The sequence below is a fragment of the Nomascus leucogenys genome, chromosome 9 (genome assembly GCF_006542625.1).
Source record: "Nomascus leucogenys isolate Asia chromosome 9, Asia_NLE_v1, whole genome shotgun sequence".
Classification (NCBI taxonomy): domain Eukaryota; kingdom Metazoa; phylum Chordata; class Mammalia; order Primates; family Hylobatidae; genus Nomascus; species Nomascus leucogenys.
Window position 1 is genome coordinate 108104075 of NC_044389.1, and position 13129 is coordinate 108117203.

Consider the following 13129-nt stretch of genomic DNA (forward strand, 5'->3'; position numbering starts at 1 on the left):
CAGGAATGTGCCAGAACTCATCAATGTTAATCATTAATGATGGTTTGCTTTTTGAAAGGTGAGCACCTTAGGGGTCTGAGGTCCTTATCCTTCATTAGAGAAGCTCATTGAGGTTAACAGGAACATCGTATCTCCCCAGAGTCAGCAGTTGGAACTCTTAGAAATGCCTGCTCTTTCTGAGCCCCATGGTAGACACATGCTTGTTTTCTTGGACTTGGGAGTGAGGGGTGGATGGAGGAAATACAATATTGGATGGCGCTGGATGTTCCAGATGCTCTTTTAAAATATTCACATTTCAGAGGGTTGCCGTAGTATTAAATGTCCATGAATTGAGCCTGCAAGAGTAGTGTTTCACATAATTTGTTACCCTCCTTGCAAGCATCTGAAGCCTCTCCAGAAGTGTTGGCATGAGTAGATTGTCTCCGTTTCATTAGTTCCTTATGAAATCTAAAAATAGAATGAAATTCTCAGTAGCCTATCCAACTGAAGAGTAATCCTGTTGAAGTACAATAAATTGCTCTTTGGTGAAAATGGTTCAGCTTTTCTGCAACTAGAAGAGTTAATGGGAGTCTGCCATCCCCTCTAGAGAGTGGTTCACACCTTTCTAGCCAGAGAGATTGGATTTTACCACGCTTTTCGTCCCTGGATGGTGAAACAACTCAGTGTTAGCCTGGCAAGTGTTCTATCAGACTTAATCACGGTTCTTCTCTTCATGTGGGTGTAATGACGAGCTGTTCCTAAATGTCATAGTGTGGTTTTCAAAGCATCCTTGTGTTAGTAGGAATGAATGCAATTGCAGCTCAGTGTGCTTATTTTTTTCCCCAAAAGGTTCTTAGCATGATAATCAATGCAGCCTACAAGCCTGGAAGGGTATTAAGAGAATTACAGCTGGTAGAAGATCCCCACTGGAATTTCCAGGAGGAGACGTTGAAGGCCAAGTAAGTGTTTTCAATTCTGGAAAGCAAGGGTTTTTGTAACACTTCACCTGCTACTTTGAAACTTGCCACTTCTCTTTGTGACGCAGCCCTGAGAAATGGAACAAACTGAAGGACATTCATTCTGCAGTTCTGTGGATGACATGTAAATTTCTTGGCATTTTTGCCATACAGCGTTGCCTTAAGCCTTAGGATTCCTAAGGTGAAGTAGAGATTTCCTTAACTAATATTTTATTATGTTAAACATTCAGCATCATAAAAACTTTGTATTTTTCAGGAGCAAAAGGGGGAAAATTGTAAAGAGGATATCCCTCATCATTATTATACTATGTTCATAGACAGCACTTCATTTTTGATATTATAAAGACTATGCTAAATGCAAATGCTCTTTTTTTTTCTGGCAGTTGACAGTTCTAAAAGATAAAAGGAACCCGTGCATGTTTGGTCTGGGTTAAGTAAATGGCAGTGAAATCTGGGTTGACATGGAGTCAAGTAACTTTCTTTTATTTGGAATAGGCTAATTGGAAAGATGACATTTTTGCTTTCTTTAAGTTTCTTGACCTCTGAAATTGAGAGCAGGAACCATATCAATGTACTTGAACCTGGTTGTTTAGGTACATAGAAAAAGATCCGTTTCTAAGATAATTTTATGTTGAATAATTGTTTAGAGTGCTTGAGAGGACTTTTAATATTCATCTATGGATTTCAAATAGAATAGGTTTTACTAGTTGACTTTTAATGATCATTGAGATGTAACATTTGAGAAATGATGTTTTGTTAAAAGAGTAAAACAGTTTTCAGTGGCTAGAAGATAGCTAAGCCTCCTTTAGAGAAGGCACCTGCCCTATTCATAGTGAAAATTGAGAAATATGAAATAATTTGTATGATCAGTAATATTTTCCTCTAGTTAACTCCTACTAGTACTGTGACTGAAAATGTTTAGAGATTGTGCCACGCTCAACATTCATTGCCAGCAATCCACTTAGCATTCCTGGTGTCATTTTTGAACAACTCTGGGGTTTTAGATTCAGTAAAAGTTATTTATGGCCTAATCATAATCTGCTAAATCACCAAAGTGTAAGAGAATATATGTAGATAAGAAGAGGGTTTGTTTGCAGAAAATGGCAGGCCAATTAATGATGCTGCTACATTTCATCATTTCCTTCTTTCTCAAGAAATATTTAAGTGAGCTTCACCTATAGCTCAGAGAAAAACATGTTTTTCTAATATTTCATATTTTTCTACTTTAAAGAGATCATTAGCAGTAGTGGCACATTTTCTTATAAGTTTGTAGTAGTAGTGGGGGCAGAAAACTTGAGCAAGTGTTTATAATGGAGAAATCCTTCTGATTTTAAAACTTTTCTGCAAAATTCAATACAGTCCATGTACACCTAATGGACACAGATATAATAAAAGTACAAAAATCTTAGCTCCCATTAAAGCCTCCCCTGCCTCTAAATAAGCCAGAAACTCGCTCCTGCTCCACAGTGAGAGGAAGTTCATTTTGCAAGTGTTTGCACTCGTTTTCATGTTACCGAGTCGATCAGAGCTTTTTATTAAATCCAGCCTGATACAATCAAAACAGACATGGTGAAAGCCAGCTCTGCTGAATTGTAAAGGCAGCATATTACCTATGATATCAAATATGACAAAAAGTTCCATGGCAAACTCTTACACAGCAAATTCTAATGAGAAAATATTTCTCTGAACTGGGTTTCAACTGTGCTAGATCATAGCAGCGTCTCAAAGCAGCTGCTAATGATGACAGCTTTACAGGCAGCGGGAGCTCTCCTGCTCTGATACTGTGTGTTGAGTCACCTCTTCCCTTCTGATGTGAAACGACAACTTTTTAGATCTTGACAACTTTGCTATTTTCTTTGGTGCAAATGGGAGGAGAGAGAGCCGGCATCTTCCCATTTAGCCGAAAGGCAGGCATGTTTTCTGTCATGAATAAATTAACGAACAAGAGGAGAGACTCGCATTCAAGACATTTGGTCCAGACCAGGCGTGGTGGCTCATGACTGTAATCCCTGCATTTTGGGAAGCTGTGGCAGCAAATCGCTTGAGCCCAGGAGTTCAAGACCAGTCTGGACAGCATAGTAAGACCCTGTCTCTGTGACAAATAAAATATAATTTTATATATATATGTGTGTGTGTGTGTGTGTGTGTGTGTAGTATGTATGTATGTGTATATGTATGTATATATATGTCATATATACATATGACATTCGGTCCTCTTGGTTGATTATGGGAGCTGTTGTACACCATTATAAAGACTGTTTTCATGAAGAGAGGATGCGAGATTGTCCCTAGGGCAGTGTGATTGCTCTCATTTGGCATCTAGGATTTCTGGTTGTTTTTTCCACCTCCTAAGAGTAAACACCCATTTACTTGAGAGGATGAAGGTGCCTTGTAAAGGTTTGGGCTTGTAAACATAATGAAAACTTACACTATTACCTACCATTGTCTCTGGGTGATTTTTTCCCCTATTTATCCAATAACCATACCTTTTATAGAAAGAAATTATTGCAATATTTGAACTTGTGAGGAGTCTATCATTATTACCCTCAACATGTATTGAAAAGCAAAAATTTGCTAGCTTTCGTGCCCAGGAAAAAAATGGCTTCTCATGTAGTTCATTTCTGTTCTGGAAGAGAAAATTTCCTTCTTGCCAATGAATTTAAATATGCTCAATTTACCTGCATTATTTTGAATTACAGGAGGAGGAATTAGGCTGTATCTTAGGGGGGTAAGGAAAAAAAAAAGCCCTCTACCTCTCTGCATCTAGAGACATTTAAAGATGTTTTTCAACATGTTACAGAATCTTCTTGGGGGAAAATAGACTGTCTTAACTCTTCTTTGAATGGCTTTTGTGATCATCTTTATAAAAGCCAGGCAGAAGCTTAATAATTTTTCCAGTCCTTTGTTATAGTTATTCAGAATATTTAAAGAGGAAATATCCTGGTAGGATTTCATGTGAGTTAGAGCTCACTGTCACTTATCAGAGGCAAAGAGATAAAGTCAGATCTTCACTGTTAGGTGCGTCATGCTCAGCTCTGTGGAAATGTTGTGGTTTCTTTTTTTCATAAGCAGTGGTTAATTTTGTGGGTGCTTTTACTTATTTGACTTTAATTTTTGTCCTTTTACGCAAGCCTTTGTCACAGGTAACATTTGGCTATAAAGTGATTTAGGTAAAAAAAAGGATTCCCAAACTGAGAGACTTCACTGACAAAGGTTTTGTTTGTTCATTTGTTAATTTTGTTTACCTTGCCCAAGTGTATATAGTTTGCTGTCCTGAAAACGCACGAGGTGAACTTTGCATTAAGCAAAGCCATGAACCAATCTATTTGAAGGGAAGACTGCGTTTCTGTGTACGTGTGTACCTGAATTCATTGGATCACGGCGTGGCGTGTCTGATTCAAACAGGCCAGCTTAGGATATTCTGGAGGAGCAGTGGTCTCCCTGGGATAAACATACATGCCCCATGTATTGCAGAGTTCCCGTTACTTAAAGGCAAGAAGGAAGAAAGAAATTTCTGAGGAATGTGGGTGTCCTAAGGCTGAAAACCAGTGACCCATTCTCCTGACCCTGGTGTCCAATGACGAAGAATGAGACCAATGAAGTGAAAGCTTTGTTCTGAAGGAAGTGAGAACCATACTTCACTATTGCTGATGAGAACAGAGGCTTTCCCACAGCCTGTAAAGCTTCCCTATTTCTGCAGGGTTCTCAGAGTCACCATTTCCTTTCTCTTTTAATTCTTCCTTCAGCATTCGAGGGTGTGAGTTTAGCTTGAAGAACCAGAACCTGGTCCTCTGCTCCCACACCCTATCCCTGCCCGACAAGATTTTGTTAAAAGGTCTCATAAGGGTGATTCTGAGGGCGAATGATGGAACTTGGACCATAGTGACATTCTGCTTGGGCTGTGCTGATGGTTATGAATGGATTGTTACACCAGTGTTGGCTTTTTCACTCTGTTTTTGTTTTCGACTCAAAATCCCTTTAGATTTTTCTCAACTTTTAACTACCATATTAGTCCATTTTCATGCTGCTGATAAAGACATACCTGTGACTGGGTAATTTATAAGGAAAAAAAGGTTAAATGGACTCACAGTTCCATGTGGCTGGGGAGGCCTCATAATCACGGTGGAAGGTGAAAGGCACATCTCACATGGTGGCAGACGAGAAGAGAATGAGAATCAAGCAAAAGTGGCTTCCCCTTATAAAACCATCAGCTCTCGTGAGACTTACTCACTACCATGAGAACAGTATGGGGGAAACCACCCCCATGATTCAATTATCTCCCACCAGGTCCCTCCCACAACACATGAGAATTATGGGAGCTACAATTCGAGATTTGGGTGGGGACACAGCCAAACCATACCAGCTACTGAAGGAGAGGAGATGATTTGTTTGGCATTCTTACCATTCCGTCTTCCTCTCTGTGTCTCCACCTCTGCCATATGCACTTGGACGTGGGAAGAAATCCCTACTTTGGCTAATGGGAAGGAAGTGGAAGGCCACACATATATTGATATCAGTGAGGAAAAACTTTGCCTCCACTCTCTTAGGTTCGGAGACTGGGAGCCTGAAAATTAAACTGAGCAAAGACAGGTGAGTGAGAGAAGAAACGGCCCACTTACCTGTGTAACGCTCATACTGAGGGAGTGCTCAGTGACGAATAACTCAGAGGAGGGGTCAGTCGTTTGGGGATTCTGTATCCAGCTCAGTACGGGAAACGGAGCTGGGAGCAAAGGCTTTTGTCGGAAGAACAAGTAGATTGCTTTGGGAAAGACAAATTGGATTTGAGGAAAGCAAGTGGGAAGTAAGAAAGTTTGTGCTAATGTTTGTTTATGCAGGTGTGAGTGGTCTTTCTCTCTTCCTCATGGCCAGGCCGGGAAACGTCCCCAGAGAGGGGATTTATGGCAGCTTTACTCTTAAGTCTCTCTCCTGGGAGGAGAAGCTGCCCCCAAAGAGGAAATTTATGGCAGTCTCCGTTTCTCTAAAGTTTCTGTTTTACAGCAGATAATGGGAGCTCCGACAAGGCTTCTTGCTGCATCTATCAAATCTCAAATATCTTGAGCTTAAAATAATCTTCTCTGGACTCTGGGGTTCTCAGTGTCCTGCGCTGACAACCAGCAAGAGCGTCTCCCGTGTTTCCCACTGTTGATCTGTGACTTCCTTTACTGTCTCCGAGTGTGCTTCCAAGAGCACTGTCAGCCCCAGCCCCTCCTGATGTGCTCAGCTTGTAAAGACGAGATTGCGTTCTTCCCTCCAGATTTCTCTGCAACCTGAGTAATGCAGAGGTGCTGGGATGGCAAGGTCTATCTGAGGACTAAGATGAAGGCTCTCCTTGGACCTCTCCCTTACAACTTTCTCCTCCTTCACCTTTTTTATCTTTGCTATTCCTTAGTTCCAACTCAGTAATCTTTTGCTTGTTGCTTTTATTTTCCTTCTTTCTGAGATTATTTATATTGCCAGAGAGTTTTCTATTGTATGCAAGCTCAGCTGTCTCTTAATATTTTCCTCTTACTTTGTCTTCTTGGGACTTGAAATACATGCTTCAAAAACTTAGTGTTTATGAGAGCCTTGCCGGGCCGTGTATTAAATAACATCAATGTCTCACCCTTTGGTCTCACAGTGTCAGTAGAAAGTGAAAAGCATTATTTCATGCTTTTTGGTGGCTTTTTTTTTTTTACATTTTTTTATTATACTTTAAGTTTTAGGGTACATGTGCACAATATGTAGGTTTGTTACATATGTATACATGTGCCATATTGGTGTGCTGCACCCATTAACTCATCATTTAACATTAGGTATATCTCCTAATGCTATCCCTCCCCCCTCCTCCCACCCCACAACAGGCCCCAGTGTGTAATGTTCCCCTTCCTGTGTCCATGTGTTCTCATTGTTCAATTCCCACCTATGAGTGAGAACATGCAGTGTTTGGTTTTTTGTCCTTGCAATAGTTTGCTGAGAACGATGGTTTCCAGCTTCATCCGTGTCCCTACAAAGGACATGAACTCAGCTTTTTTTTATGGCTGCATAGTATTCCATGGTGTATATGTGCCACATTTTCTTAATCCAGTCTATCATTGTTGGACATTTGGGTTGTTCTTTTCACACATCCTCCCTACAAACTATGTCACTGGTATGCTGTTTGTCTTTCATGGAAGGTAAAAGTACGAAACACACTCTTCTTTTCACTTTTGGTAAAATAAAGAGTAGAATGAGGCTGGGTGTGGAGGCCTGTGCCTGTAATCTCAACAGTTTGGGAGGCCGAGGTGGGAGGATCACCTGAGGTCAGGAGTTTGAGACCATCTTAGCCAACATGGTGAAACACAATCTCTACTAAAAATACAAAAATTAGCCAGGCATGGTGGTGGGTGTCTGTAGTCCCAGCTACTCTGGAGGCTGGGGCAGGAGAATTGCTTGAACCTGGGGGACGGAGGTTGCAGTGAGCCAAGGTTGTGCCACTGCACTCCAGCCTGGGTGAGAGCCTGTCTCAGAAAAAAGGAAAGAAAGAACAGGTCATCCCCCTACCCAGGTCTGTCATGTGGAGCTCAAACCCCTGTCCACTGTGCCTGGGAAGATCGTGTAAGGATCAAGTGATCAAATGCTGTAAGATCCTTGAGAAAATGTCAGTGGCTTCATTACATAAATGCAGATTTACTGTTAATTCCCAGCCGGTTGGTAAACTCTTAGAGCTGTCTTTTGCCTCTCCTTTTTTTTAATAGGCCTGTATCTTCGTATGTTCAGCATGCCTTTGAGAGAGTTGTTTCAACAATTACCCTAATTTATAGGCCAACTCCAAAACAAGCCTGTTTATTGGTTCAGGTTGGAGTTGCATTTCACAGTCAGTTTATCCTTAATATATTGATAGCATCTGGATGTGTCCGTGTGTATTCAACCAATAGTGCTCAGAAATGCTCATGTGATGGACAGTCTGTTACAGGGTCAGCTTGGTATAGTTTGAGTCATTATATGACTACATGCCTTTCTATTATTTCTAAGTGTTTTTGAAACAATCTCATACTTACAGAAACATTGGAAGTACAGAATAAAGATACTATTCATTCTCCTGATTGATTTGGGATAAGTTGAAGGCCTGATGCCCCATCACCCCCAAATACATGTTGAATATCCTTTATTCCGAATGCTTGGGACCAGAAGTGTTTTGGATTTCATCTTTTTTCAGCTTTTGGAATACTTGCAGTATGCTTATATTATGTTGACACTCAAAAGTTTCAGAATTTGGAGTATTTTGAATTTCAGATTTTCTGATTAGGGATGTGCCTGTACTCTTTTTTTTTTGAAATGGAGTCTCACTCTGTTACCCAGGCTGGAGTGCAGTGGCACAATCTCGGCTAACTGCAATGCCTGCCTCCTGGGTTCAAGTGATTCTCCTGCCTCAGCCTCCTGAGTAGCTGAGACTACAGGCGTGCACCACCACACCCAGCTATTTTTTGTATTTTTAGTAGAGATGGGGTTTCACCACGTTGGCCAGGATGGTCTCAATCTCTTGACCTTGTGATCTGCCTGTAAGCAGGCTTTTCTAACGAGAGTGGCTCGGGCCCGCGTCCACCCTTTTCTGTGCACTTGTGGTGGAATGTAGGCTCCAGTTCCAGTCCAGCACTCCAGGGTTCATCCCAGCCTTTTCCTTCCCTATACTTGCAACTCTGGCTCTGACAATGGAAGCCTGGCCTGTGCTCTCCACCTTTGGCATATTCATTTATTTCGTCAGGCCCCAGCATCACTCCAGTATCCTCACCCTCCCCACAGCTGTCCCCACATGCGACGGCCTCCTCCCTGCGTCCCTTCCCCACTTCCATCCCTTTCCCCGGTAGGTTCCTCCCAGATGGGTTTCATCAAGGAGGGCCCTTGGGACTAATGCCATTGGAAGGGAGGGGAAGGCAGCGGGATTGAGAAGACAGAGAACATCCCACAGTGAGGTCAGGCAGGCACCCGCGGCAGCTCTGGGGTTAAAGGCTCTTCATGGCTGCCCGGAGTTGGGCCCCAGTGACCTTTTTACCTCCTCCACAGTCAGTCCCTGGATGCAGCCCTCCTGGGAAGGGCAGGGCCAAGGCAGCTTTTTGCAAAACCCTAAAGGGGGCTGGGCACGGTGACTCACGCCTGTAATCCCAGCACTTTGGGAGGCCGAGGCGGGCAGATCACTTGAGGTCAGGAGTTCAAGACCAGCCTGGCCAACATGGCAAAACCCCGTCTCTACTAAAAATAAAAAAAAATTAAAAAAAATTACCACTATAGGCATGGTGGTGGGTGCCTGTATTCCCAGCGACTCAGGAGGCTGAGGCATGAAAATCGCTAGAACCCAGGATGCAGAGGTTGCAGTGAGCTGAGTTCTTGCACCACTGCACTCTGGCCTGGATGACTAAGTGAGACCCTGTCTTAAAAAAAAAAAAAAAAAAGCAAACCTAAAAGGGCCACAACTGAAGGCTTTCTCCCAGCTGCTAGGGTAACAAGCCCCCCAGTGAAGGGGTCCAGGCAGCATGTCATCTGCCACCCTCCCCAGCCTGTGCCCCATCCTTACTCAGTCCCCTCTACCCCCCACTGCCATGGCTTCTAAACAGAATTGTTCAGGAAGGGCAGGGAAGAGAAAAGGAGTGTGCTGTTTTTAAACGATGCTATAATTTAAATCTTCATACCTTTAGATGGGCTTTTCCTATGGTGAAAGGTTTTACTGAAACACTTGCTTCCACGAAATCATCCCAAACTAGGAAGAAAAAATTAAGCCACCCTGGTTCTGTTTCCACCAGATAACTGCTTCCTTCATCCATCCCTCCAGTGTGGCACCACATGTGTGTGCCTTGTCACCTGGAGGTTTGATGACCATCTCATCTTTGAGCCTCGTTCTGCAGTTTGACATCTGACCTGGCTCGCACATTTCTCCTGCATTCTTATGTCTCATTATTTTATTTTTTTAGGGACTCTAAGAATCTTGATAGTGAGCTCTTTCCAACAAAGCTGTAGGGCCACCAAACTCATAGTGGATAAAACTGCAAGGGAAAATGTAGCCGTGAAGCATTTTTATTCTACATTTCCCATTTTTACTCTCCATTTCACACAACACGAGGAACATACGGTGTTCCCAGTTGTGCTGTTTCTTGTTTTGTTTTGGAAAATGCAACAAAAGCAATAAGCGAGAACCGCCCCAACGTGGGTCCTGGAGTCCCTCTTCAAAGGCACGGAGAGGGAAGTCTCTACACACAGGGTCAGTGGAGGGCCTAGAAAAACCAACAGCCGTTCGAGGCTGTAGGATTTAAAGTATGATCTTATCTACAGAAGATCACTTTTTAGTTCTTACTACATGGAAAGTCAAGCTCGACCCATCAGAGAAACTGAAGAAAAAGAAACACCCAGGGGCTGGGATATGAAAGACCCTGAATAAATATGAAGTACATTTAGTAGAGTATGCAGATATGAAGTACAAATTGGAATTTAATCCTTAATTTTTTTGCTGTTGATACTTTAAAAAAAAAAGATTTATTAGTGGGAAAGTATTTTTCCGGTCTTTAGAAAGACATTCCTAAAAAAGCTGGAATTTCACATTTCAGTAGTTTGGTGATATGTGAACAAAATAAAAACCTATATCTGTTGCCAACTGAGAAGCTGACCATTACTTTGCACCCATGATAGTATTAAAACTCTGTCAAAAGGTGATTGAAACCTACCTTCAAGTGCTAGTGTTTTCAGCCAGGCATTATTTATATCATATTCCCGTAAATATTTGGATAAGGGCTGTAGTGCCTAATTTTAAAAAAAGAACCCATCTAATCTGCTTTTTGTAGCTCTGGTTGTCACTTTTATGCTGGTGAATTCATGACCTGTGGTTTTTCTTGGGGCAGGAGAAAGTTTTTTTCTTAAAAGTGATGAGCAACAAGTGACAATATCTAGGTTCCAGAAGCGTGTCTCACTGTACATTCTTTGTTGTGTGGGTGGGTGTGGGGAGGGATGCGAGGGGCTTAATTTTTATTCTTCACTAAATAGTTATGTTTAAGGAAAGCAATATTGTGCTTGATATTTATATATGATGGCAAGAAAGTGCCAGCTCTTTAAGCAATGTTTGTTGACGTTTTTGGATTCCCATATATAAAATCAGTTCCTTGTGGATAACTATAAAAGGCGTTTGGATTTCCAGATCTCTCGTTTTCCTAGTGCGTTGAAAAGGTTTTGGGGAGAACTTCCATACCCTTCGTCTAGATTGGTCTGTCCTCTAAGATCAGAGAGAAGTGCTTAAGGAGGACCTCAGAGAATCCTTAGAAAATGTGAACTGAGAAGGAAAGATACAAGCAGGCAGCAGCCATGGTCAGGAGAAGCTGCTGTGTAGGTGGTGGGGAGGTGCAGGCAGGCAGTCCGGGGGTCCCCATTCTTGTTGCTCCCCCCTGTAGGAATGGGCCTTGTCTCAGTCAGCCCAGGCTGTGCAGCAAAGAGCCACAGGCCACATGGCTTTTGCAATGATGTTTATTCTCTCTGCTCTGGAGGCCTAAAGTCTAAGATGAAGGTGCCAGCGTTGGTTTCTCCTTAAGCTTGCTTCTCTTTTTGGCTTGTGGATGGCCACCTTCTCTCTCTGCCCTCGCATGGTCTAGTCTCTGTGCATGTACACCCTGGTGGCTTTTCATCTTCATCATCATCATCTTCTTCTTTTTTTTTTTTTTTAAGAGACAGGGCCCCACTGTGTCACCCAGGCCGGAGTACAGTGGTACAACCATAGCTTATTACAGCCTTGACCTCCTGTGCTCAAGGAATCCTGTTGCCTCAGCCTTCTCAGCCTCCCCAGTAGTGCCCCACCGTGCCCAGGTAGTTTTTAAATTTTTTGTAGAGGTGGGGGTCTCACTATACTGTCCAGTCTGGTCTTAAACCCCTGGGCTCCAGCAGTCCTCCTGCCTCAGCCTCCCAAAGTGCTGAGATTACAAGGATGAACCTCCACACTCAGCCTTTTCATCTTCTTACAAGGTCACCACTCCTATGGGATTAGGCCCCCACCCTTATAACCTCATTTAATTACCTCATTGACAGCCCCATCTTCAATTACAGTCCTATCTGGGGTTATGGCTTCAACCTATGAATGAATGTAGGAGGGACATGGTTCAATCCATAATAAGGATGAGGGTCTCCTATGTGAGGCCCCTCAGTTAGATTTACCACTTTTTATGGGGGGCAGGGGGAGATTTAACTGGAGAAATGCCTTTTATTTTTCCTAATACACAAATAAGACTGTAGCTTTCCAAAGACCTCAGTCTAGTAAGAAATAGAGATGCGTATGAAGGACTGTTGATTCCGGCACGCATTCTCCTTGCAGTATGATTTCATCCACTATCTATCACTCAATCAAGATTTGAGTCTGTGGGGAATTGCAGTGAAGGTGTACATGTTCAGAAAGGATTCAATTTACTGCTTCGGAGAAAGCAACCAAAGCCGTGGAGGGGGTTGCTGGGGGTACTGGAGAGCAGGTGGAAGCAAGTTTTAGTTCCTGGAGCAATCTTTCACCATCCCAACCTAGAGGAGAGGAGTGGCCAGTTACCCTCATGGGCAGAGTATGACAAGTGGCATTACCATTTCACGTTGCTCCCTTTACACTTGAGAGATACAGCAGCCTTTTCCTTTAACTATCATTCATCCACCGGAGACCCATTACGGTTCTGTTTACACTGAAGCCACTTGCTGCCAGTGTCTGCAAGGCTGGGGGTCTTCACTCGGTTTCCAGGTCCCAATCATACAGTCACTCTGCATTTTTAATGGTTGCTTTTTTCCCCTTATAAAATCCATTGTGTTTCTCTCCATTTAAATGTGACCTTGCTTACCTATCACCATTCTGCACAGATGCCATTTATGAATAATGGAAATCGTCCCCATTTCAACAATATGATACACAGTCTTGACAAAGATATCCTTTCAGTGTTCTGAATTTGCATGGTTTTCAAGGCAGACTCATGATCCCATATGCACTCACATTTTTCAAAAATGAAATATGATAGCAACAGGAAAATACCCGTTCGATTTCACTAACCTCATTTCGAGAGCCATGCCCATTAGGTTTGTACCCTGCACCACTAATCTTTGGTATGAAGTTGTATATAGCAAAATGAGGGTGTGCTAAATGTGGGGGTCTTCATGGAAGTAGATTTTGGCTTAGCACTCTGATGACACATTTGTTGCACACTAGTGAGCACTTATAA

At 42.5% G+C, this 13129-nt stretch overlaps 1 protein-coding gene across 1 annotated transcript in view; it reads left to right on the forward strand.

Moving 5' to 3' along the window:
- Positions 1-13129, forward strand: part of SFMBT2 (Scm like with four mbt domains 2) — a 247993-nt gene that overhangs the window by 217131 nt on the left and 17733 nt on the right. Inside the window, exon 16 of the mRNA XM_030819341.1 lies at positions 829-938. Within this exon, the coding sequence (XP_030675201.1) occupies positions 829-938 (110 nt within the window). The remainder of the gene's footprint in view (positions 1-828; positions 939-13129) is intronic.